Genomic DNA, 23,056 nt, shown 5'->3' on the forward strand with positions numbered 1-23,056 from the left:
GCATGATGATAATGAATTACAGGGGGTGTGAGTGTACAATGAGCAAAATTTCACGCCGGTGCCATCCTTTATGCAAAGAGCTGTAATTGCTTCTATACGCATTTTGGGAGTTTCAATTCAGATTCTCCTTCATTTCGTCAAGCTCCTCCTTCCTCCACCGTGCACCACGTTACCGCTGTCGAAGTGCCACCAGCAACACCAAGTCGCTCTCAGAAGCATGAGGAAGAAAGAGAAGCCAAACTTGATCACATCTTCCTCTATCGAACGTCTCGATCCCTCCTGAACAAACTCTCAATATGGCAGCTTATATCCCTCATGGATACATCGCGCACTGAAACGACGCACGGAGCTCTCCACAAGAATGAACGTGACCGGATACAGAAGACGTAGTTGAACCTCTGTGGGTATTGACCAACAACGAGACCAATTGTTTTAGGTTCAGATCAAAGCCCCAAGAGAAATGCACCCTCCTCCGCTCTAGGCTCTTTCCCAACTTTCCCCTTTCCGATGAACGGATCCTCTACAGACGAATCCCTCCCCGGTTCTTCTCCCCACCATTCATCGTTCGCTACCGCACCAGGAACAAAGTGAAACAACAACAAGCGAGTGCGCAACGCAGGACAAAGCACACAGTGCGCTAACCCGGCAAGTCGACGACTGGTGTTGCAGATAGACGCCAGGACAATAGCGCCTGCTGTAACCGCCAAACGTATCCGCACCGCAAGTAACCATCCTCGTCCCCGCAATGCCGTGCATAAACCACCTCCAGACAGCTCGAGTTCTATACCTATATTCAGGAGCTCAAGGTCACGCATCACCGATAGTGCTGCCGTGGTCCGGTTCCGTTCGGTTCAGAGGTGGTTGGACGAGAACCAAGAACCGGACCAAGGTTCGGTTCTAGGTATTTCAATGAACCTTAGACCGAACCTTTGCGAACGGTTCGCAGCGGTCAGGTTCGGTTTTTTCTCGGTCTGAACGCGAACCGAACGCGAAAAAATTACAGCCAGGAAAAAAAAACATAGGCAAGATATTTGTACTCGTAGTTACATGTCCAATGAAGCCGCATGTCCCTCAGCCTCTACTTCTGCAGAAAGGTGCCCATTCCTATATGCTCCCTTCAGTAGTTGTAGTGCAGTGAACGTGTCAGTCGCGAGTGCATTGCGTCGGATAGTCGAAGTGATTCCTCCGCTTGAGAATGCTTGTTCGGAAGGAACGGCGCTGCCTTGAATGGGTAGATAGTCTCGCGCGATGCGCGCGAGTGTAGGGTATTGCAGCGAGTGAAGCTATTAAGTAGATTTAGCTAGTAGCGAAAAAACAAGTCAAAAAGAAAACTTACCCCCCACCAGGCCACAATGTCATCAGTCTCCTCTAGTGGCGAAGACAAGTACATGTTGAGCTCTTGACGAGGATTGTGAGTAAGGTGGTCTGATGTCTTGCGCGTCCTAATAGCCTCGCGCATCCAATCGTGGAAATGGGGACGGCATCATCAGGATCGTTGTAAAAAACGATGTCTTTGGCATCCTTTAGAGACCCGTCTGGGTTGAGGGCACACTGTGCTTCAGGTTCAGACATTGTACCGGTAGTCGAAATATATCACTCACCTTGCTCCCTTTATATGTGAATACCCAATCTCCTACTAACTCGTAGTATGCATTGACAGATCCTAAAAAAATATATCAATATATCAGATCAATCAGTTTATTGCGCTTGATTTGATGGAAAAGTCGTACCTCGAGCTTGATTGGACAGGTAGGCTTTATCGGACAGCAGGGTGTGCGGGATGCGAACCTCCGGACAGGATAAGTCGAAAAAAGTCTTGAGAATGCCAAAGGTCAAAGTGACCATGGCGAATCTTGAGGATCGAGAAGTCAAAATGACCATAAGCGTGTGCTTGAGCCTTGAAGGCGTTGCAAGGAAGATTCGGTTCCGGGTTCGGAACGGTTCGGGAAGGTCCGAACCTATAGATGAACCGCACAGGAGTTAGCGGACCACGAACCTCGTTCCGGTTCGGTCCGTGCAAAATGCTGGACCATGGACCGAACCAAGGACGAACCTGACCAATGGTCAGGTTCGAACCACGGTTCGGGACTGGACCACGGCAGCACTAATCACCGAGAGAATCTCGAATGTATACACCGCAGGGAGTTTAAATACATATCCTACTGGGAGAACTTCAATCCCTCCCACTACCCACAGCTCAAGTCTTACGCCGTTCGGCACAGACGAGAAACGTTCTCTCGCATCTGGCCCTTTTACTTGATTCACCTGACAGCTTGGGCAATACTTATATAACAGACAAAGACGAAGATGCGGACGAGGACGAGGAGTTATGGCTACAAATGTCTTCGCCCGATATACTGCCGCTCGGCAAGAATGGGCGGGTCGCGCGTGCCAAGGAACGCATTTCATCAACCACAGCAGAAAATGAGGCTTGGAAGGTAGGGACATCAATTTGTGCTGCGAGAGTTGAGGTGCGTGACGGGTAGTGTATTGTATGCGTTTTAACACCTTTGGGGTAATTGTTCTTCGTTGGTTTAGCAGATGTCGTAGAGGCACTTAGCCTGCCGTATACTACCATGGACAAGTATGGCGTAGCCACGTCAAGCTCTTAACATCTCAAAGACGTAGTCCAGACTGGTTACACGTCTAACCCGATATAGCTTCAAAGTCGTCACGTCATGTTCTTGATGTCTGCCTCACGTCAGTGTTCAGCAGTCATTTTCTCTCTCCATTCTGCCTCGGCCAGATACAAAATAATTCTCTGCTATGTCTCCACTTCTTTCAAGCTTGGTTGCTCCCGATGTCCTCCGATTCAGAGTCCCCCCCTATAACTCACTACTAGTAACTCACGCGTCGTGCTATCAATCATACTGCACCTATGTGAAGGCAGCAACACAACTCACTGCCACACTAATTGACCTCGCATGAATAGAGGAACTACCACGCCAGTGAGTCATGTGGTTCAATACAGGACGCAAACTACTCATACTCACACACGATTTATTCTTGCAGTGTCTGCATTAGCTATCATAGTCGCAATTGGTAGGGCATCCCTGTGATTCAATGTCGGCAAGGTCACTGGCAGGTGTGGATGCTGCAGAGATTGATGCTGTCAAAGCAGCAGCAAGAAGGAGGACGAAGGTAAAACGCATTGTTCAATGTTTGTGAGGGAGGATGTGATATGGGTTCAAATCTATCTGAAGGGGACAGTAGGAAGACGGCTTGCTATTATGTGCTGAATATTGACATCCGTGGCGATGAAGGAAGAACCTATCTACCCTTTCAAACAGATGCAATGCCAGCAGACTGCCGCTTTAGATTGTACGCATCTAGTGACATTTTGGAACGTGGGCTGACTTTACGAAACATTTGCAGTGCGTCAGGGTCAAGGTTTTTCGCGCGAGTATTGGTCCAATCTCACGAATTTATCGACCATTTCCGTGCTCGAGGTGGAGATATGGCGCTATAGAGGTGGTGAAACGGTCCCACTAAACAAGGTAAGAACGACAAGACATACCAGTCGATCGTGTTCAGCGTCGAATTCTACTTTGGTCTCGTTGCGCAGGAGTTTTTGCATCACGCCCTCAGTCCGTCGCTGCCTCTCGCACTGATTCTCTTGAGTTGCTGATATCACACACCAGAATTCTTCATGGACCCTCACGCGCACGTTCATAGAAGTCCAAGAGCGTGGCCGAATGAATGTCGTCACAATTCAGTGATCCGCTTCCAAGGCCTCCGATGCCAAGGGCCTACGAATTGCGGGAAGTGCATGTATGTCATCAAATTGTCATAGATTAGATTCAATTCCAGTGGGGGGGGGGGGTTTCAAGATAGTCGTTTCTTCTTGATTGGTTTTTCCTGATGTTGTTTTCCGTCATCTGGATTCGTCCAGAACGCTGCGTTCAATGGTTCCCGCGCGCTCAGCTTATTCAGCGCATATGTATCGGCGGCGTCGCGGACAGAATCGTCGATGTTGATCGGTTGATCATTAATGAGATCGCCCCTTTAGCAATTGCTTTAGTCCCTCAAGAGTCAAGACAGTGCATAATTTGTTTCCGCACTAGAAGTGTCATTCAACAACACTTTCTCTCTTCTTCCCTCGACACTCGACAATCTCGTACTCCAGGCGCTATACTCTTCAGCATCACTCATTCATGCTGTAGAAGACTCGGAGTTCATGCAAGGTCGTTATAATTAAAATTGTGTGCTCGTATCTTCTTTTTATCTCATTATCGGGAGGTGGAAGTGGGCCATGCCGCGCCGTTCAAACAAAACAATTCACATTATCATAGCCATGTTTGTATCTATCTAGATACATCGATTTTATTCAAACTGTCCTGAACCAGTGGCTGTGTCCATTCATCCTTGTAGTTGTGTCCATTTGTCATACTTGCATGCTGGCTTAACGAAGTTAACGTTCCTCACCGTCTTGTCACATCTCACTTGAAAATGTAGCACTATGTATATACGTGTGGTGCTCGACTTAGAACATCCTACAGTTGACGAGGGTACACCATGAAAGGATTGGAAAGAATAGAATGAGGACAAGCAAAACAGCACGCCAGTAAATTAACACCTGCCGTGGGGCCCAGAGAACTTTCTGACCGCTGTGATAAGAAATATACAGATCAGTGGCTGGCAAACATATGTCGTGGATAGAAGGCTCGAATCTAAGACATGACAGTTATTTTCAGTGAGTCGTTGCAAATCAGCATTGAGATGGGTGAACTTAGTCCGACACATGTCTGGATCGCGGAACATGGTAAACAATATCAAAGGCTTCCTCCTAGCCTTTTGCCTTCACATTCGCTTCGCTGGCTCAGATCAGCGGTACCGGAAACCTGGTCGTCAAATTGGTGCTGATCAAGTTGGTTTCAGCGTTGTGCCATAGTTTAACGCAGTAGCACACATGTAAATTAAGTAGCATTGAAACAACAATTCACGTATCCAGCGTGTAATACTATGTACATCAATAATTACACGTACATCCCAATTAGTGCTGCCGTGGTCCAGTCCCGAACCGTGGTTCGAACCTGACCATTGGTCAGGTTCGTCCTTGGTTCGGTCCATGGTCCAGCATTTTGCACGGACCGAACCGGAACGAGGTTCGTGGTCCGCTAACTCCTGTGCGGTTCATCTATAGGTTCGGACCTTCCCGAACCGTTCCGAACCCGGAACCGAATCTTCCTTGCAACGCCTTCAAGGCTCAAGCACACGCTTATGGTCATTTTGACTTCTCGATCCTCAAGATTCGCCATGGTCACTTTGACCTTTGGCATTCTCAAGACTTTTTTCGACTTATCCTGTCCGGAGGTTCGCATCCCGCACACCCTGCTGTCCGATAAAGCCTACCTGTCCAATCAAGCTCGAGGTACGACTTTTCCATCAAATCAAGCGCAATAAACTGATTGATCTGATATATTGATATATTTTTTTAGGATCTGTCAATGCATACTACGAGTTAGTAGGAGATTGGGTATTCACATATAAAGGGAGCAAGGTGAGTGATATATTTCGACTACCGGTACAATGTCTGAACCTGAAGCACAGTGTGCCCTCAACCCAGACGGGTCTCTAAAGGATGCCAAAGACATCGTTTTTTACAACGATCCTGATGATGCCGTCCCCATTTCCACGATTGGATGCGCGAGGCTATTAGGACGCGCAAGACATCAGACCACCTTACTCACAATCCTCGTCAAGAGCTCAACATGTACTTGTCTTCGCCACTAGAGGAGACTGATGACATTGTGGCCTGGTGGGGGGTAAGTTTTCTTTTTGACTTGTTTTTTCGCTACTAGCTAAATCTACTTAATAGCTTCACTCGCTGCAATACCCTACACTCGCGCGCATCGCGCGAGACTATCTACCCATTCAAGGCAGCGCCGTTCCTTCCGAACAAGCATTCTCAAGCGGAGGAATCACTTCGACTATCCGACGCAATGCACTCGCGACTGACACGTTCACTGCACTACAACTACTGAAGGGAGCATATAGGAATGGGCACCTTTCTGCAGAAGTAGAGGCTGAGGGACATGCGGCTTCATTGGACATGTAACTACGAGTACAAATATCTTGCCTATGTTTTTTTTTCCTGGCTGTAATTTTTTCGCGTTCGGTTCGCGTTCAGACCGAGAAAAAACCGAACCTGACCGCTGCGAACCGTTCGCAAAGGTTCGGTCTAAGGTTCATTGAAATACCTAGAACCGAACCTTGGTCCGGTTCTTGGTTCTCGTCCAACCACCTCTGAACCGAACGGAACCGGACCACGGCAGCACTAATCCCAATAGACGAAGTATACGTATAGGGGTATGCAATATAGAATAATGACGCGGTGCATGTATGTAGCGAGTAGGGTAGCGTATATCGCACCCCGTCCCCAGCGCCTAGGCCCATCGTCGTGTAAGTAGCACTTAAGAGTGCGGTATGAAGTCGTGCGTCGTGTCTGATGTGAGAATCTGTGTTGTATGCGGTAAAGATCGTGCGTGGTATGCGTAGAGATCGAATGCGTAGTATGCGGTACAAAGCGTATTGGAGGTAGGAATCATGCATCCTATATGAAGCAAAGAGTGCGCGTGGTATGTCTGACACGAATCGTCAAACTCGTCAAACTACCCATAAACGACGCGAACCCACCTAATAGTCCAAACAACAAATCTTACAACTCGAAATTAAGCGAGTCTCTATCCTCGCTCATAACTCTTGCATACTCGAGGAATAACCTGAAGACTACGGTTGGCTTTGCGTGTATTGAAAGGGTCGCAAACTGCACTCACCTAAACAAATAAGCAGTCATATCCTCCTTCCTCCAAAACGCCCTACTCCACTCCCTCCCGCTCCTCGCAATCTTCGCTCCAAGGTCTGCATGAGCTCCTCGGCCTGAGGGGTCACCGCGGAAGAAGAGGAGGGCGTCGTAGAGGTCGGAGTAGTCGATTTGGATGGGGATGTAGTGAACCCAAGGGGAGAGACGGTCTGTGAACCTGTTTGGGGTGGGACACGAGAGTAGGAATACAAGAGGAGCAGGAACATAAAAATAGTGAGGTTGAGTTAGACTGGAGCGAGAGAAGGGGGGAACGAACCATTCAGGATATACCGTAGACTTGAACACGAGCGAGTTGGTCGTGATAAGCCGTTTAAACCGACTCGACCACCCATTGCCATCCATCTAGCGAAACAAACACGTGAGCCGCTCCGCAGAAACAACGAGAAACCGACAAGAAACCGATTGTAGCGCTTTTGTAAAGAGCCAAAACCAACGTAGAACCCAAAAATGCAAACTCACATCAAGCACATACTTATATCTCCCCGCATCCCTAACGCTCATCCTCCTCCTCCACTCAAACCCCTCCTCCAACTCCCTACATGTTTCAGGCTCACACTGACTAGGACTCCCCGCAAACGCAATATCGAGCATCGCAGGGTTCATCCTCGCCTTCTTCATTTCTTCCACCTCCATCCCCTCCCCATCCCCATGATCGTCCATGACCAACACCTCAACGCTCCCATCTGTCCTCTGCGCAATTTCCACCAACCGATCCTTCTGCGAATCCCTCCAAGGTCTATCGCTCGCATGATGAATGCCCGTATTAAGCCCCCTCCAAAGAAGCCGCTCATCTTCCTTTTTCTCCCACGCACCTTCTTCATCTCTTTCGCCTTCGACGTCATCCACCCATGATAAAGGTACGGGTACTCGGATATCAGCGTGTAGAGGACTGGAGCAGTAACTGAATTGCGGGACAGGGAAGGGGTTGGCGGAGGGTCCTGTGCCGTGAGCGAGGAATTGACCATGTTGGGAAAGGTGGGAGGGATGTGCGCAGGGGTCCATTGCTTGGAGGTGGTCGTAGATGAAGGTTTTTGCTTTTTGGGTGGTGGATGGGGACCGGAGTGGGTTTCGTGCGACGGAGTCCAAGGGACATGCATGGATCCAGCCGTTGGTGAATGGTGCTGGATCTTCATTAAGAGGATCGATATCTGAAATAATGAAATGTCGGTTAAGGCACTTGCGACGGAAACGGAAATCATACATTCGCCCCTTTCACCCGCCTCTACGGCTCTTCTTCTCATATCGTGTGTGATAAACACGTTAGGGTTATCATGAGGGCTGAACACCGCCCTAAATGTGGGCAGATCATCTTCGACCTCAACCAAGAGATCGATCAGCTGGTTGGCGCCGATAAGTAAACGATCCCTTGCAGCCTCGTCTTCAGGCAGTGTCTCATTTCCGACGTGCAAGGGCCCAAGCGGACTAGATTTAGCGAGGGTGTATGAGTGGACGTGTGCCTCCCAATCGCGTTGGATCGCCTCCAAGGGCACGGGGTCTATACCCCAGAATGGTGCGAGATCGAGGTGGATCTGGTCATATTCATCTGGTAGCTGGACGTTGTGTTTTTTGACGTAGGCCCACCTGTAAAACCGCTGTCAGTTTACACGACATTTTGGGCCCTTACGATGGACAGTTTGACACGGAGTGACGGAGATGATGAAGCGAGTAGGAGAAAAATGAGGCAGGAAAGGTACCCGAAACAAGGCGGAAACAGGGAAGAAAGGCGGCTAAGCTTGTCTGAGACGTACCATTTATCAAAACCTGGCGGAGGAGCCCTCGCGTATCTGCGACGGTACTCATGGACTGCCTCGGGTAGTGTTTGACTGACATGAGCGAGCTTGGCGTCCCACTCTTGTTCGGCACGTGCGATAAGGTCGAGGATGGGATGTCGACCGTCTGGGTTCACTTCTAGTAAACCGTCTGGGCGGAAAGTATGGGCAGGGCGTGGTATGGGGCGTAGTAGAGGTTCTGGGTAGAGGGAATCAGACTCTAAACTCCAGGAGTCGGATTCGAGATGAGGTGACCGTGGGGGATCTGCAGGATAATCTACAATTGGTGCATGCCAATGCGCTTGATATGATAGAGGCAGGTACGCCGAAAAGTTAGTATTAAGTGGTGTGCCAATTGATTTAGTGATGGATATCGGGGCTAGGGTGAAAGCGATGAGGGTACATCCAAAGATCACGAGGAAGGTGTAACTTCGCACAGATTTGCGAGCGACTCGGAGAGCAAACATGGGGAGCGTCAAACGTCAAACTGAGACATACCATTGGACCTTTATTTGATGCAATTATATATGAATCACTAAGTATGGCTTTTCCTAGTGTTTCTTCTTCTTTGACTGATAGATAGTATTGTAGAACAGATAGGACACTTCAGACGCTCGTGAGAGACATTATCAATACAGGATGCTTGACAAGGTATGCGTTTCGTATCGTTTCTTTCGCCATCCTGCCACTGATTCCCAACTTTCAGTGTGCTATCGATGGCGTGCATAATCACAGTGAGTATCCCTTATGGCATTTACAATGCCATGGCTTATCGCCTCCTGCAGGGCGCAGCAATGCCAAACAACTTCATCTACCTTGCAATCGAGTGGCTACTGTCCAAATGTACGCTTTGGTAGCTCCGTATTGCACGCAAAAAGCTTATTCGACGCCCTTAGTATATGTGAACTCCTATATGGCTCTACTGAACGCACGTTATTACCACGATGGAAGCGCACACACTTCACAAGCCCGACCCCCGCAAGTCTACCGCCCAGAGTTACAGATCAAAGTTTCACAGGACGTATTCCCCCGAATTTCCACATCGGACAAGTTGCAGGTCCCCGACAAGGCTCGGGAACACCCCGCTTACTACACTCCTGTCGCGGTCCGTTCGAAGACAGCTGACAGTGCGTACATTTGTTGATGGAGGATTCAGGCGGGATGTGCCCATCCCATTGAAGTGGTCACAGAGTCGTTCTCGAAGTTTTATCAGTGTACCGGCATCTCTCGAGGGTAGACCAGATTTCTGAATATTCAACTCTGCGCCCTGCTTATGAGACATGTTCGGTACTTATCAGTTTCTTAGAATAACATAGACGTGCGACAGGTTGCTCGTTTAACTCACATTCCAACTTGTCCCTGTGACCTTTGACCGTTATGGGCAGTAAGCCTGGTTGTTCAGGCGAAAATCCCAGTGAGTAATTGGCATCTGTGATAACTGTGGTACATGCGGTACATAACTTGCCATGTTCTTGTTGCAACCCGCGAGTGCTTGCCTGACGTATAGCAAGTGACATGTCAAAGTTAAGACGGTACGGTGTATTATGCGGCTCGCAGTTTGAACCGTGTCGATAACTGGAGGTTTGTCAATTGATTTGCGACTCTCCTTTTCCATCCCGGTTTTCGATTCTCCCTTTGCCATCTTCCTTCATCTTCCGCCTTGCACACTATGGTCTCCTTGCTATCATGTCCCTTGTCCTGAGTGAGCGAATCTAGGCTTCTGGCCCATTTTCAGAAAAGGGGAAACTTTTCACGCGCACATGAAAATAATCGTCCATTGTGAGGTCATGAATTAGGAAATAAGTTCACGCGCACATTTGCATACAGGTGCCTGGCCGTTTGGAGCTGACAGAACCCTCCCTACTTCATAGAGTCGGGGAATGTGGACAAATGGAGATCTCCAGCGGATTGGTAAGTGCTCGTTACCTTAAGTGCTTCTATACGCATTTTGGCAGTTTCTCCTTCATTTCGTCAAGCTCTTTCTTCCTGAACTGTGCACCACGTTACCGCCTGTCGAAGTGCCAACAACAACACCAAGCCGTTCAGAAGCTTGAGGAAGAAAGAGAAGCCAAACTTGATCACACCTTCCTCTATCAAATGTCTTGATCCCTCATGGATACAGCGCGCACTCGCTCTCTCTCCGTGTCCCTCGTGCAGGAAAAATAAAAGAAACACAGCAAGCAAGTGCACAACGCGGGACAAAGCACCCAACGTGCGCTAACTTGGCAAGTCAACGACTAGTGTTGCAGACAGACACCCAGACAAAAGCGCCTGCTGTAACCGCCAAGTGCATCCGCACCGCAAGCAGTCACCCTCTTTCCCGCAATGTTGTACATAAACCACCTCCAGGCAGCTCGAGTCCTATACCTATATTCAAGTTCATGCATTGCTGAGAGAGGCTCGAGTGTACACACCACAGGGAGTTCAAACACATATCTTACTGGGAGATCTTCAATCCCTCTCACTACCCGCACCTCAAGTCTTACGCCGTTCGGCACAGATGAGAAACGTCCTCCCGCATCTGGCCCTTTTACTCGATTCACCTGATGGCCTGGGCAATACTTATATAATAGATAAAGAGGAAGACGAAGATGCAGACGAGGACGAGGAGTTATGGCCGTAAATGTCTTCACTCGATATACTGCTGCTCGGCAAGAACAGGCGGGCCACACGTGCCAAGGAACACATCTCATCAGCCACAGCAGACAATGAGGCTTGGGAGGTAGGGACATAAATTTGTGCTGTGAGAGTTGAGGTGCGTGACGGGTAGCATATTGTATGCGTTTGAACACCTTTGGGGTGATTCTTCTTCATTGGTTTAGCAGATGGCGTTGAGGCACTTAGCCTGGCATATACTACCACGGACAAGTGTGGCGTAGCCACGTCAAGCTCCTTAGCTTCAAAGTCGTCACGTCATGTTCTTAATGTCTGCCCCACCTCAATGTTCAGCAGTCATTTTCTCTTTCCATTCTGTCTCAGCCAGATACAAGATAATTCTCTGCTATGTCTCCACTTCTTTCAAGCTTGGTTGCTCCCGATGTCCTCCGATTCAGAGTCCTCCCCCTATAACTCGCTACTAGTAACTCACGCATTGGGGCCAGGCTTGGCCTCGCATAAAAAGAGGTACTGCCACACCAGTGAGTCATGTGGTTCAATACAGGATGCAAACCACTCATACTCACACACAGCTTAATCGCGCAGTGTTTGCATTGTTTATTAGTGACGCAAGCGGTAGGGCATCCCTGTGGTTCAATGTCGGCAGGGTCACTGGCAAGTGTGGATGCTGCAGAGATTGATGCTGTCAAAGCAGCAGCAAGAAGGAGGACGAAGGTAAAACGCATTGTTCAATGTTTGTGAGGGAGTATGTGATATGGTTCAAATCAATCTGAAGGGGACAGTAGGAAGACGGCTTGCTTTTATGTGCTGAATATTGACATCTGTGGCGATGAAGGAAGAACCTATCTACACTTTCAAACAGATGCAATGCCAGCAGACTGCCACTTTAGATTGTGCGCATCTAGTGACATTTTGGAACGTGGGCTGACTTTACGAACGTGCACATTTGCAGTGCGTCAGGGTCAACGAATCCATACCGTTTTCCGCGCGAGTATTGGACCAATCTCACGAATTTATCGACCCTTTCCGTGCTCGAGGTGGAGATATGGCGTTATAGGGGTGGTGAAACGATCCCACCAAACAAGGTAAGAACGGCAAGACATACCAGTCGATCGTGTTCAGCGTCGAATTCCACTTTGGTCTCGTTGCGCAGGAGTTTTTGCATCACGCCCTCAGTCCGTCGCTGCCTCTCGCACTGATTCTCTTGAGTTGCTGATATCAAACACCAGGACTCCTCGTGAAACCTCACGCGCACGTTCATAGAAGTCCAAGAGCGTGGCCAAATGAACGCCGTCACAACTCAGTGATCCGCTTCCAAGGCCTCCGATACAAAGGGCCGACGAATTGCGGGAAGTGCATGTCATCGAATTATCATAGATCAGATCCAATTTCAGTGGGGGGAGGGGGGTGTCAAGACAGTCGTTTCTTCTTGATTGGTTTTTCCTGATGTTGTTCTCCGTCATCTGGATTCGTCCAGAACGCTGCGTTCAATGGTTCCCGCGCGCTCAGCTTATTCAGCGCACAAGTATCGGCGGCGTCGCGGACAGAATCGTCGATGTTGATCGGTTGATAATTGATGAGATCGTCCCTTCAGCAATTGTTTTAGTCCCTCGAGGGTCAAGACAGTGCATAATTATTTTCCGCACTAGAAGTGTCATTCAACAACACTTTCTCTCTTCTTCCCTCGACACTCGACAATCTCGTACTCCAGGCGCTATACTCCTCAGCATCACTCATTCATGCTGTAGAAGACTCGGAGTTCATGCAAGGTTGTTATAATTAAAATTGTGTGCTCGTATCTTCTTTTTATCTCATTATCGGGAGGTGGAAGTGGGCCATGCCGCGCCGTTCAAACAAAACAATTCACATTATCATAGCCATGTTTGTATCTATCTAGATACATCGATTTTATTCAAACTGTCCTGAACCAGTGGCTGTGTCCATTCATCCTTGTAGTTGTGTCCATTTGTCATACTTGCATGCTGGCTTAACGAAGTTAACGTTCCTCACCGTCTTGTCACATCTCACTTCAACATGTAGCACTGTGTATATACGTGTGGTGCTCGACTCAGAACATCCTACAGTTGACGAGGGTACACCATGAAAGGACTGGAAAGAACAGAATGAGGACAAGTAAAACAGCACGCCAGTAAATTAACACCTGCCGTGGGGCCCAGAGAACCTTCTGGCCGCCGTGATAAGAAATATACGGATCAGTGGCTGGCAAACATATGTCGTGGATAGAAGGCTCGAATTTAAGACATGGTAGCTATTTTAATTGCTCGTCAAGTTGGTGCTGATCAAGTTGGTTTCAGCGTCGTGCCATAGTTTAACGCAGTAGCACACATGTAAATCAAGTAACATTGAAACAACAATTCACGTATCCAGCGTGTAATACTATGTACATCAATAATTACACGTCCATCGCAATAGACGAAGTATACGTATAGGGGTATGCAATATAGAATAGTGAAGCGGTGCATGTATGCAGCGAGTAGGGTAGGGTATATCGCACCCCGTCCCCAGCGCCTAGGCCCATCGTCGTGAAAGCAGCACTTAAGCGTGCGGTATGAAGTCGTGCGTCGTGTCTGATGTGAGAATCTGTGTTGTATGCGATAGAGATCGTGCGTGGTATGCGTAGGGATCGAATGCGTAGTATGCGGTACAAAGCGTATTGGAGGTAGGAATCATGCATCCTGTATGAAGCAAAGAGTGCGCGTGGTATGTCTGACACGAATCGTAAAACTCGTAAAACTACCCAAAAACGACGCGAACCCACCTAATAATCCAAACAACAAATCTTACAACTCGAAATTAAGCGAGTCTCTATCCTCGCTCATAACTCTTGCATACTCGAGGAATAACCTGAAGACTACGGTTGACTTTGTGTGTATTGAAAGGGTCGCAAACTGCACTCACCTAAACAAATAAGCAGTCATATCCTCCTTCCTCCAAAACGCCCTACTCCACTCCCTCCCACTCCTCGCGATCTTCGCTCCAAGCTCTTCATGAGATCCTCGGCCTGAGGGGTCACCGCGAAAGAAGAGGAGGGCGTCGTAGAGGTCGGAGTAGTCGATTTGGATAGGAATGTAGTGAACCCAAGGGGAGAGGCGGTCTGTGAACCTGTTTGGGGTGGGACACGAGAGTAGGAATACGAGAGGAGCAGGAACATAAAAGTAGTGAGGTTGAGTTAGACTGGAGCGAGAGAAGGGAGGGAACGAACCATTCAGGATATACCGTAGACTTGAACACGAGCGAGTTGGTCGTGATAAGCCGTTTAAACCGACTCGACCACCCATTGCCATCCACCTAGCGAAACAAACACGTGAGCCGCTCCGCAGAAACAACGAGAAAGCTACAAGAAACTGATTGTAGCGCTTCTGTAAAGAGCCAAAACCAACGTAGAACCCAAAAATGTAAACTCACATCAAGCACATACATACATTTTCCCGCATCCCTAACACTCATCCTCCTCCTCCACTCAAACCCCTCCTCCAACTCCCTACATGTTTCAGGCTCGCACTGGCTAGGACTCCCCGCAAACGCAATATCGAGCATCGCAGGGTTCATCCTCGCCTTCTTCATTTCTTCCACCTCCATCCCCTCCCCATCCCCATGATCGTCCATGATCAACACCTTAATGCTCCCATCTGTCCTCTGCGCAATCTCCACTAATCGATCCCTCTGCGAATCCCTCCAAGCCTGAGGTCTATCGCTCGCATGATGAACGCCCGTATTAAGCCCCCTCTAAAGAAGCCGCTCATCTTCATTTTTCTCCCATGCACCTTCTTCATCTCTTTCGCCTTCGACGTCATCCACCCATGATAAAGGTACGGGTACTCGGATATCAGCGTGTAGAGGACTGGAGCAGTAACTGAATTGCGGGACAGGGAAGGGGTTGGCGGAGGGTCCTGTGCCGTGAGCGAGGAATTGGCCATGTTGGGAAAGGTGGGAGGGATGTGCGCAGGGGTCCATTGCTTGGAGGTGGTCGTAGATGAAGGTTTTTGCTTTTTGAGTGGTGGATGGGGACCGGAGTGGGTTTCGTGCGACGGAGTCCAAGGGACATGCATGGATCCAGCCGCTGGTGAATGGTGCCGGATCTTCATTAAGAGGATCGATATCTAAAATGATGAAATGTTGGTTAAGGCACTTGCGACGGAAACGGAAATCATACATTCTCCCCTTTCGCCCGCTTCTACGGCTCTTCTCATATCGTGTGTGATAAACACGTTAGGGTTATCATGAGGGCTGAACACCGCCCTAAATGTGGGCAGATCATCCAGCCGATAGTGTCATATAGATATATCTTTTATGGACTATTAGCCAAAAAGTCCGATACATCATCTACTCTAATTGTCCACTGTCCATGGGGAATGTATCCATAATCCTACATTCCTAAATTACAAATCTTGCTGTATATATATACAGTGTACAACCACTGGTTGACACAGCAAGTGTCAATTGCCCTCCTGTACACCAAACACCTCGAAAATCGCAGTTTCTAAGCGCTAGAATGATAATAAATAGTTCAATATATACGACTGAGGTACTAGAATTTTAATAATTGACGATAATAATGTATGGGAGTGTATTTGAGCTTGGGCAAGTAATGTCACATGAAACCTATCGTTGACACACCTGTGACCAGCGTGACATATCACTGCGATAACGCTATCACACACACGATCCACTTCGACACAAACCTCGCTAGCTCTCAAATTCTTCTCCTGAATCCTCAGACTCTGTTTCATCATCCTGTGTCATATCCTCGAGGGTAACAGCTGAGCTTGATGCCAAAGCACATTCATTGTTGATGCGTCAATACAAATTGATGTGTTTTTGGTTCCCATGTCCCTAAGTGCCTTGCTGTGTCACGCTTCAGTGGCCTCTGCATAATCTACGTTCGGACACAGCGAAATATCAATGCTTTTGCCACAATTTATGGTCTACACTTTGGTGAATGTGTCACCTACTGACTGATGTAGTTTTTGTAGCAACATGATAACCTGTATTGCCCAGTACACCTGACTTTACAAAGTTGATGCTCCATTTTGAGCCACATTTTGGTAAGAATCCATTCATATATGAAACATTGCTCAGTGAGATTGGTCAAAAAAAATTCCATGCCTACTAGATGTACCTATAGACCTAACTACAGAATCACAAGGTTGATCAAACATGAATTTAATGAGTTATGGCCGAGTGTGTCAAGGAATGATGGTGTGTCAACCAGTGGTTGTACACTGTATAAGCCCACATGTTCGCATTTTCAGCCACCTACTGTGGGAACTTCTTGTTAAGACCGTGCTCAAGGGTAAAGCGGAGTCTGAGGGGCTTGGCTTCAGCTCGTGTGCTGCGCCCTTACCCAAGTACGTGCCCCTAATTTCGGAGTGTAGTCCGACACGAGTTCTATGAGTTCTGACAGGATGTCGGAACGGGGGTCCTCTGAAGGAGGACTGGCAGACTACTAGGTGAGCGCGGGAAAGTCGGGTGGGGGTTGTTCCGCCTGACAGGAGGGAGGCAGGAGACTACTGTGGTCGGAACCAACAGTAGAAGCGGAGCGGAAGGGACTGCTTGGACAAAGTCCGATGCAGAGCAGAACGGAGGGGATGGATGTGAGAGTGTGGGGTTTGGTTCCGACGCACGGGAAGTCGGACGAGCGGAGGAATGCCATAAAACGACTTGATATATGTACTAGAAGTTAACTATAAACAGTTTGGATAGTTTGTGCAATGGCAAAACCTTAAAAATGCGAAAATATGCAGTAGTATAGCCAAGAGGAGATATTCCATTCTAGAGAAGGATTCTGTTGCTATTCTCATACAGCTATGTGATTTATATATTCTAGATATCAGTAGGAACAGGCACCCTACCAACCTGGAGGGCTGGAGCTGCAGGAAAAAATTTCCCATGGGGTGAACCACTAGGAGAGGGTAAGCACATAGCACCACAGGGACTGATCCTGTTGACCTAGGCTCCTTATATGTTGCATATACTATAGAAGGGATGTTGGGGATCATATTTACAAGTCTATATACCTAAAGCTCAAAAAATGTGTAGCTATTTTCTATTTTATGGTAGTACAGCACAGTACATGATATAGGGCGCTCTAGGAGGTAAAATAAGGGCTGGGATAGGTACATATATGTTTACAAACATATTCTAAACACGCTAGGGTACCCCAATACCAGAGGGGCAAAAATGCGAAACAGTTTTTGATATGTTTTCTATTATGTCACACTTGCAGAGGCTCTGTACCAGGTATTGGTGCAAAATAAAGAGAAAAAGCGGTCTATTATATTCTATTATGTGTATATAACCTATACTACTACATAAATGCAAGTTGTATCTAATTGTGATGTGGTTGGTGAGCCAGGGATGGATGGGGGAGCCCCTTCAGTGACAAACTCCGTATTATATGAGGCAACTGATGTGCATAATATCCCGTATAACACGGGCCAGCAGACCATGGGCCAATGATGAAGATATCCTCAATGTTAACGGATGGGCCGGGAGGGATATTATTACCAATGAATACGGGTGGGCCCATCTAGGTAATATGTAGAGTAGGATGGACATGTATATTATAGACAGGTGGGCTGAAGAGAGATGTATATTATATAGACGGGTGGGCCAATGTAGTGGTATTATTATATAAACAGGTGGGCCAGAGGAGCAGTTTATTATATATGATATAGACAGGTGGGCCGACGTAGGGTATATTACATAGACTGGTGGGCCGAGGGTAGTAGTATATTATATAGATGGGTGGGCCGGAGGAGCAGTTTATTATATATGATATAGACGGGTGGGCCAAGGTAGTAGTATATTATATAGACAGGTGGGCCAGCGTAGGGTATATTACATAGACAGGTGGGCTGAGGTAGTAGTATATTGTGTAGACGGGTGGGCTGACTTAGGGGTATATCATGTAGATGGGTGGGCCGAGGTAATTGTTATCATATAAACAGGTGGGCCAAGAGAGTGATTTATTAGATATTATATAGACGGGTGGGCCGAGGTAGTTGGATATCACATATACGGGTGGGCCCAGATACGTATCATATAGACATATGGGCCTGAGGTGGTAGTATATTATATAGATGTATGGGCCAAGGTAGTAGTATATTATATAGATGGGTGGGCCGAGATGGTTGATATCATATAGACGGGTGGGCCCAGAAGAATGAGTGTTATAAACATCAGTGGGCTGAGATAGTTGGATAACATACTAATCAGTGTGCTGATGTAGGCACCAGTACATACCCACTGTATGAGTGCATACACCTATCATCGACCACCGAAACGAGAAACACAAAAGCCTGAATACAACATTTCGTAAATTAGACAAATCACCAAGTACCTAATACCGAGTACCAAGTTCCGGGTAACTAATCCTGATGTCCGGGTAACTGACACCGATGTCCAGGTAACATCCATTGACGTCCGGGTAACTGATATTGACATCCGGGTAACTGATATGGAGTTCCGGGGATGTCTTAAATTGGACAAATGACCGAGTACCGAGTTCGAGGCATCGAGTTCCGAGTTCCGGGCATCAAGCACTGAAACACGAAACTAAAATCCAAGAGTGTGAAGTACTGAGTTCCGAGTTCCGAGTTCCGGGCACTGAGTTGTATTTCGGTGCTCGATGCCCGGAACTCGGTGCCTGGACCTCGGAACTCGATGCCCGGACCTCGGAACTCGATGCCTGGAACTCAGAACTCGATGCCCGGAACTTGGTACTCGGTACTCGGTACTCAGAACTCAATGCCCGGACCTCGGAACTTGGTACTCGGAACTCAATGCCCGGACCTCGGAACTCGATGCCCGGAACTCGGAACTCGGTACTTCACACTCTTGGATTTTAGTTTTGTGTTTCAGTGCTTGATGCCTGGAACTCGGAACTCGATGCCTGGAACTCGGTACTCGGTCATTTGTCCAATTTAAGACATCCCTGGAACTCCATATCAGTTACCCGGATGTCGGTATTAGCTGCCTGGAACTTGGTGCTCGATGCCCAGAACTCGATACCAGTTGCCCAGATGTCAATGGATGTTACCCGGATGTCGATATCAGTTACCGGACGTTGGTGTGAGTTACCTGGATGTCAGTATTAGTTACCCGGAACTCGATTTCATTCTTTGAGTATAGCAGAGGTACAATGCATTTCAAGAACATTTACAGAAATCTAACTACCAAATTATGTAGACATTTCAACCTCGCCCAGATGACCCTCATCATCACCTTCACCTTCAACCTTGACCAGATGACCCTCATCACCACCTTCAACTTCAACCTTCACCTCAACATCCATCTCATCACCAGAATTGTATTCCGGGACAAGGTTGCATGGATCATCTGGCACCAAAATTGCTCCGGCAGTTGAGGGAGTAGGTGATAGGTCCGGGGCTGGTTGAACTTGGCTCGGCTCAAATGAAAGACCCTCGATGGCAGAGGGATCCTCAATTTTCGAGGGTGTGGGCTCCACTGCAATCAAAATATTGATGAGAGGAGGGAGTGCGGATTGGGAGGGTGACGTTGTTCCAGCGACGGATTGATCAAGCAACAAAGACGTTGCAATTGCCAGAGTGGTGGGAAGGGGAAATGAGGGATGGGGTTCCATGGTTTGGCATTGAAGGCTCTCATGGAGCCTGCTGAGGGTATTGATATGGCTGCCCTGCTCGGCAACAAGATCCTCGAGAGCCTTGATGTGTTCGGCACTATCGCGAATACTTCTTGCCATGGAATGGAGGTCCGGCATAGGGACGTCGAGAGCTGCACGAGGCACGCGGGCACTTGAAGACACAATTGCTACAAAGGAATAAGATAAGATGATGATGAGAAATTCGAAAGACTTACGAGCTGGTGCAGGTGAGGGTGTAGGTGGTGGGGCGGGTGCCTTGACAGCAGTTATTGTCTTGCTGCGACCGCGCGTCTTAGGCGTGGTCGCAGCAGACCCACTGGCAGTTCCTGGCAGCTCCAGCTACACCACGAGATTGGCTGCGGGTCCGGGCCTTTGGTTGGGAGGTGGATGGAGCTTTGGAAGGTGTCCGGGACCTGGCCTTCCGGGTGGTCGACTTACCCCAGCGACCGTTTCGGTGGACTTCCGAGGGTGACAGGAAAAACACTTTACCTTCTTTGTGTTGCAGAAAACACAGGAGAGAAGGCCTTTCCCAGTCTCTTGTCGAACCGGGTTGTGCAGGGCAACTCTGCATTGTTACAAGCCCAGCATGGGTTGTTCTGTTTGTTCAGTTAGTTGAAGGACGCCCAGTCAATTTTCAAAGTACTCACCGGTCCGGGAATGAGAATGTCATCTGTATCGATGACAGTTGGTGCCACGTCCGGGGTGACCACGGGGGTATTGGACGCCGAGTCCGAGTGCTCGACGAACCTCTGGAGGGCTTCCAGCAGGGCCATCAATGACAGTTGGTGCCACCACCGGGGTGACCACGGGGGTGTTGGACGTCGAGTCGGTCTGCCCGGCGACGTCCGCACACCTTCCGGCAATTACCTGACGACGTTACAGATGACCAGGAGTGATGCGGGCATAAATTAGACATACCTTCGCAGGGCCGAAAGGTCTCTTCTTGGGGATCCGGGGCGAGACTGAGGTGAGACGATGAAGTAAGACGACCGGCCCTCCTTGGGCAGCCGGCTGCAAAATAATGAGTGACAACGAAAACAACAAACAGAATGACATACCTTGTCCACAGGTTCGTCCTCGGACTCCACAAACTCGGCTGACTTCACAACCCGAGCTGACTTTGCCCTCTTGCGACTCTTCATCGCAGATTTCGGCGGTTGGGAGGAGGGTCCCGAAATCAGGGGCGATTTCCTCTTCCTACTCCCGTCCGCCTCAGGTTCCGGGTCAGCATCTAACGCCTTACCCTTACCCTTATCCTCACGCTTCTCCCGGGACTCGTCGATGGTGCTGGACGATGGGCCGGCAATGCTGCCAGCGACGGCAGGTGGGGAGGGAAGGTCGACCGCGACAGTGTCAGGGGATTTGGGGGCATCGACCGGAAGATTGAATGTCTGGTCGCCTAAAGCCTCCCATGCAGGAGACCTTGTGGCGCCAGCTGTGCCTCTGGAGGCGAAGATCGTTATGGCCGATGCTGTGCCAGTTGGGCGAATCCTGGGGGGACAACTGCCTGAATGCGAAGTAACTCCTTGGAGCAGGACAAGACTATGCCCAGAATGCAAGGTGAAGCCTCATGGTCCCGGACGGCCTTAGCCTGCCCGGACATTAGAGAAAATGAAAAGAAAAAAAGGAAAAACCACATACCACCAGTTCAGTGACTTGTGCTTTCAGAGCCAAGTGGCTGTTGCCGGGTGGGAGGAGCCGAGCCGCGCGGACAATGTCAACAATCTGCCTAGTGATTGCCTTAAGTTCGGCAAAAGAGGTTTCAGCTGGAGTGGACATGTTGAATGATGAGAAAGATGTGTAAATCTTTGAATCAGATGTGAAATTGATGAAGTTTCAGAGGGAAAACAGGCAGTTGAACGGCCATGTAAAACTTTGTTGATTTATTTGGCTTTGTTTGGCTATGGTTCAACTTTCGGAATTTGCCGGACTTCAGTTGAACTTCAAGTATACAATCAATTATCGGTACTTCCGTCCCTCACAAGATGAATTCACATCCAACAGTCAGATTTAACGATCCTCCGGCGACCGAGTATTATTCAATGGACGTAGATGATTCAACACAGTCCGGGACATCAACAGGTAAGATCTATTTGTACTATCCCTTATCTATGTTTTTATCTTACATGCCATAGATGATTTATACCTTGGGCCGGATGATGACATAGAAGATGATTCCGTGTCTTCCAGTGGTCCGGGCGTGTTGGCTGCAATCCCCAGTACATTTATCACTTGGATATTACCATGCATGCTCACTAAACTCGTACAGATCAATTACCTCCGGCTCAATACGATCAACCGGTTCAGTACATCGACCTGGACTTGTACCTTGGGCCTGATGAGGATCTGATTTATTGTGATGATGAGCTGGGCTCTGTCTATGCACAGTGTGAGTCTCCGGTCGCATCTGAAGTTTCAATGTCATGTAAGTAAATTCTACACATTTTTCGATTGAAACTTAATTTATCTCACAAGCGAATGAGAGACCAGCCGAATGCGATCCAGCACATCCGGAGGTCACAAATGAAGATTTGCATGCGATGGTTCATGAGTTCCGGCCAATAGGGTCATTTGAACACTCCGGATGTGAGTATCTGGTATACTACTATGTCTATCATTTTTCTTATTTTCATTTCAGTGCAATCCCTTCAAGATAGACTCAGCAGCTACAAACAAGTTAATGGAGGTCTTCCGGCCCCTTCCATACCACTACTCATCGAGGCCGAGCGACCATTTCGAATCACTTGGGCGGATACATCTGACAAGCTCTGGAGGGCTGATGCTGAGCTACAGAGGCTGAGAAGAGCTGAACAGGCAAGCATCGAAATGCTCAAGGTGGTAGATTCCATGATTCGTCAGTGTGAAGAATGAAACCAAAACTAAACTTCTGAATTTTCAATACCATCACATGTAAAGTACCAACTCAGTAAAATACCGAATCTTCGATAACATAGTCACATCACATGTAAATTACTGGAACACAGAGGTATTACATTACTGCCATGTAGAATAAGTAATCTATCAAGAGTTCTGGGTATCAATTTCCAGGCATAGAGTACCCAACACCAAATATCGCGTTCTGGGTATTGAGGTCCGGGCATCGAGTGCCTGAGTTCCGAGTTCCGAGTTCCGGGTAACAAATACCAAGTTCCCTGAATCAAGTACCTGCCCAGACCTCAATGCCTGGACCTCGGTAATCGA

General features: G+C 48.3%; 11 protein-coding genes across 11 annotated transcripts; 5 read left to right on the plus strand and 6 right to left on the minus strand.

Moving 5' to 3' along the window:
* EDB91DRAFT_154203 (uncharacterized protein) lies at positions 1 to 363 on the plus strand. The gene has a single exon (XM_041326257.1). The coding sequence runs from the start codon at positions 71 to 73 to the stop codon at positions 281 to 283; it is 213 nt and encodes a 70-aa protein (XP_041170252.1). The 5' UTR covers positions 1 to 70; the 3' UTR covers positions 284 to 363.
* A 2,925-nt stretch (positions 364 to 3,288) lies between these two features.
* Positions 3,289 to 3,824, plus strand: EDB91DRAFT_1171602 (uncharacterized protein; the record flags this gene model as incomplete). Its single annotated transcript, XM_041320223.1, has 4 exons — positions 3,289 to 3,321; positions 3,376 to 3,497; positions 3,566 to 3,587; positions 3,642 to 3,824. Coding segments are annotated over 4 exons (329 nt in total), but the record flags the coding sequence as incomplete, so codon positions are not given.
* Positions 3,825 to 4,839: 1,015 nt separating this feature from the next.
* Positions 4,840 to 6,522, minus strand: EDB91DRAFT_1171608 (uncharacterized protein). Its single transcript, XM_041320224.1, has 2 exons — positions 6,291 to 6,522; positions 4,840 to 4,996 (listed from the first exon to the last, which is right to left on the minus strand). The coding sequence occupies exons 1-2, from the start codon at positions 6,338 to 6,340 to the stop codon at positions 4,864 to 4,866; spliced, it is 183 nt and encodes a 60-aa protein (XP_041170254.1). The 5' UTR covers positions 6,341 to 6,522; the 3' UTR covers positions 4,840 to 4,863.
* A 136-nt stretch (positions 6,523 to 6,658) lies between these two features.
* On the minus strand, positions 6,659 to 9,059 carry EDB91DRAFT_1063083 (glycosyl transferase family 90-domain-containing protein; the record flags this gene model as incomplete). Its single annotated transcript, XM_041314586.1, has 6 exons — positions 6,659 to 6,722; positions 6,777 to 6,980; positions 7,080 to 7,165; positions 7,283 to 7,971; positions 8,025 to 8,404; positions 8,572 to 9,059. 6 exons carry the CDS (start codon positions 9,057 to 9,059, stop codon positions 6,659 to 6,661), a joined length of 1,911 nt encoding a protein of 636 aa, XP_041170255.1.
* Positions 9,060 to 9,156: 97 nt separating this feature from the next.
* Positions 9,157 to 9,852, plus strand: EDB91DRAFT_154497 (uncharacterized protein). The gene is made up of 4 exons (XM_041326258.1): positions 9,157 to 9,243; positions 9,299 to 9,326; positions 9,378 to 9,435; positions 9,489 to 9,852. Exons 2-4 carry the CDS (start codon positions 9,309 to 9,311, stop codon positions 9,734 to 9,736), a joined length of 324 nt encoding a protein of 107 aa, XP_041170256.1. The 5' UTR covers positions 9,157 to 9,243; positions 9,299 to 9,308; the 3' UTR covers positions 9,737 to 9,852.
* A 911-nt stretch (positions 9,853 to 10,763) lies between these two features.
* On the minus strand, positions 10,764 to 11,428 carry EDB91DRAFT_154600 (uncharacterized protein). Its single transcript, XM_041326259.1, has one exon. The coding sequence runs from the start codon at positions 11,322 to 11,324 to the stop codon at positions 10,830 to 10,832; it is 495 nt and encodes a 164-aa protein (XP_041170257.1). The 5' UTR covers positions 11,325 to 11,428; the 3' UTR covers positions 10,764 to 10,829.
* A 640-nt stretch (positions 11,429 to 12,068) lies between these two features.
* On the plus strand, positions 12,069 to 12,565 carry EDB91DRAFT_1171637 (uncharacterized protein; the record flags this gene model as incomplete). Its single annotated transcript, XM_041320225.1, has 3 exons — positions 12,069 to 12,101; positions 12,169 to 12,387; positions 12,472 to 12,565. Coding segments are annotated over 3 exons (296 nt in total), but the record flags the coding sequence as incomplete, so codon positions are not given.
* Positions 12,566 to 13,490: 925 nt separating this feature from the next.
* On the minus strand, positions 13,491 to 13,873 carry EDB91DRAFT_1171642 (uncharacterized protein). The gene has a single exon (XM_041320226.1). The coding sequence runs from the start codon at positions 13,689 to 13,691 to the stop codon at positions 13,509 to 13,511; it is 183 nt and encodes a 60-aa protein (XP_041170259.1). The 5' UTR covers positions 13,692 to 13,873; the 3' UTR covers positions 13,491 to 13,508.
* Positions 13,874 to 14,009: 136 nt separating this feature from the next.
* Positions 14,010 to 14,766, minus strand: EDB91DRAFT_1240013 (glycosyl transferase family 90-domain-containing protein; the record flags this gene model as incomplete). Its single annotated transcript, XM_041321943.1, has 4 exons — positions 14,010 to 14,073; positions 14,128 to 14,331; positions 14,432 to 14,517; positions 14,635 to 14,766. The coding sequence occupies 4 exons, from the start codon at positions 14,764 to 14,766 to the stop codon at positions 14,010 to 14,012; spliced, it is 486 nt and encodes a 161-aa protein (XP_041170260.1).
* A 4,375-nt stretch (positions 14,767 to 19,141) lies between these two features.
* EDB91DRAFT_1087634 (uncharacterized protein) lies at positions 19,142 to 21,634 on the minus strand (the record flags this gene model as incomplete). The annotated part of the gene is made up of 9 exons (XM_041316254.1): positions 19,142 to 19,311; positions 19,462 to 20,022; positions 20,071 to 20,194; positions 20,503 to 20,686; positions 20,709 to 20,722; positions 20,774 to 20,866; positions 20,914 to 21,298; positions 21,379 to 21,446; positions 21,497 to 21,634. The coding sequence occupies 9 exons, from the start codon at positions 21,632 to 21,634 to the stop codon at positions 19,142 to 19,144; spliced, it is 1,737 nt and encodes a 578-aa protein (XP_041170261.1).
* Positions 21,635 to 21,840: 206 nt separating this feature from the next.
* On the plus strand, positions 21,841 to 22,726 carry EDB91DRAFT_1255441 (uncharacterized protein; the record flags this gene model as incomplete). Its single annotated transcript, XM_041323985.1, has 5 exons — positions 21,841 to 21,937; positions 21,991 to 22,074; positions 22,125 to 22,280; positions 22,331 to 22,441; positions 22,494 to 22,726. The coding sequence occupies 5 exons, from the start codon at positions 21,841 to 21,843 to the stop codon at positions 22,724 to 22,726; spliced, it is 681 nt and encodes a 226-aa protein (XP_041170262.1).
* Positions 22,727 to 23,056: the final 330 nt, after the last annotated feature.

Source organism: Suillus paluster (genome assembly GCF_016628075.1).
Source record: "Suillus paluster strain FC165 chromosome Unknown EDB91scaffold_140, whole genome shotgun sequence".
In the NCBI taxonomy this organism is placed as follows: Eukaryota; Fungi; Basidiomycota; class Agaricomycetes; order Boletales; family Suillaceae; genus Suillus; species Suillus paluster.

Bases quoted from the DNA above. Each gene is read 5' to 3' on its own strand.
- EDB91DRAFT_154203 (XM_041326257.1), top strand. From the start codon at position 71: ATGCAAAGAGCTGTAATTGCTTCTATACGCATTTTGGGAGTTTCAATT.
- EDB91DRAFT_1171608 (XM_041320224.1), bottom strand. From the start codon at position 6,340: ATGCACCGCGTCATTATTCTATATTGCATACCCCTATACGTATACTTC. The intron at 4,997-6,290 runs CTATTGGGATTA...CCACGGCAGCAC, and splicing joins CCCCTATACGTATACTTCGT to TAATTGGGATGTACGTGTAA.
- EDB91DRAFT_154497 (XM_041326258.1), top strand. The intron at 9,436-9,488 runs GTACGCTTTGGT...CGACGCCCTTAG, and splicing joins CGAGTGGCTACTGTCCAAAT to TATATGTGAACTCCTATATG.
- EDB91DRAFT_154600 (XM_041326259.1), bottom strand. From the start codon at position 11,324: ATGTCCCTACCTCCCAAGCCTCATTGTCTGCTGTGGCTGATGAGATGT.
- EDB91DRAFT_1171642 (XM_041320226.1), bottom strand. From the start codon at position 13,691: ATGCACCGCTTCACTATTCTATATTGCATACCCCTATACGTATACTTC.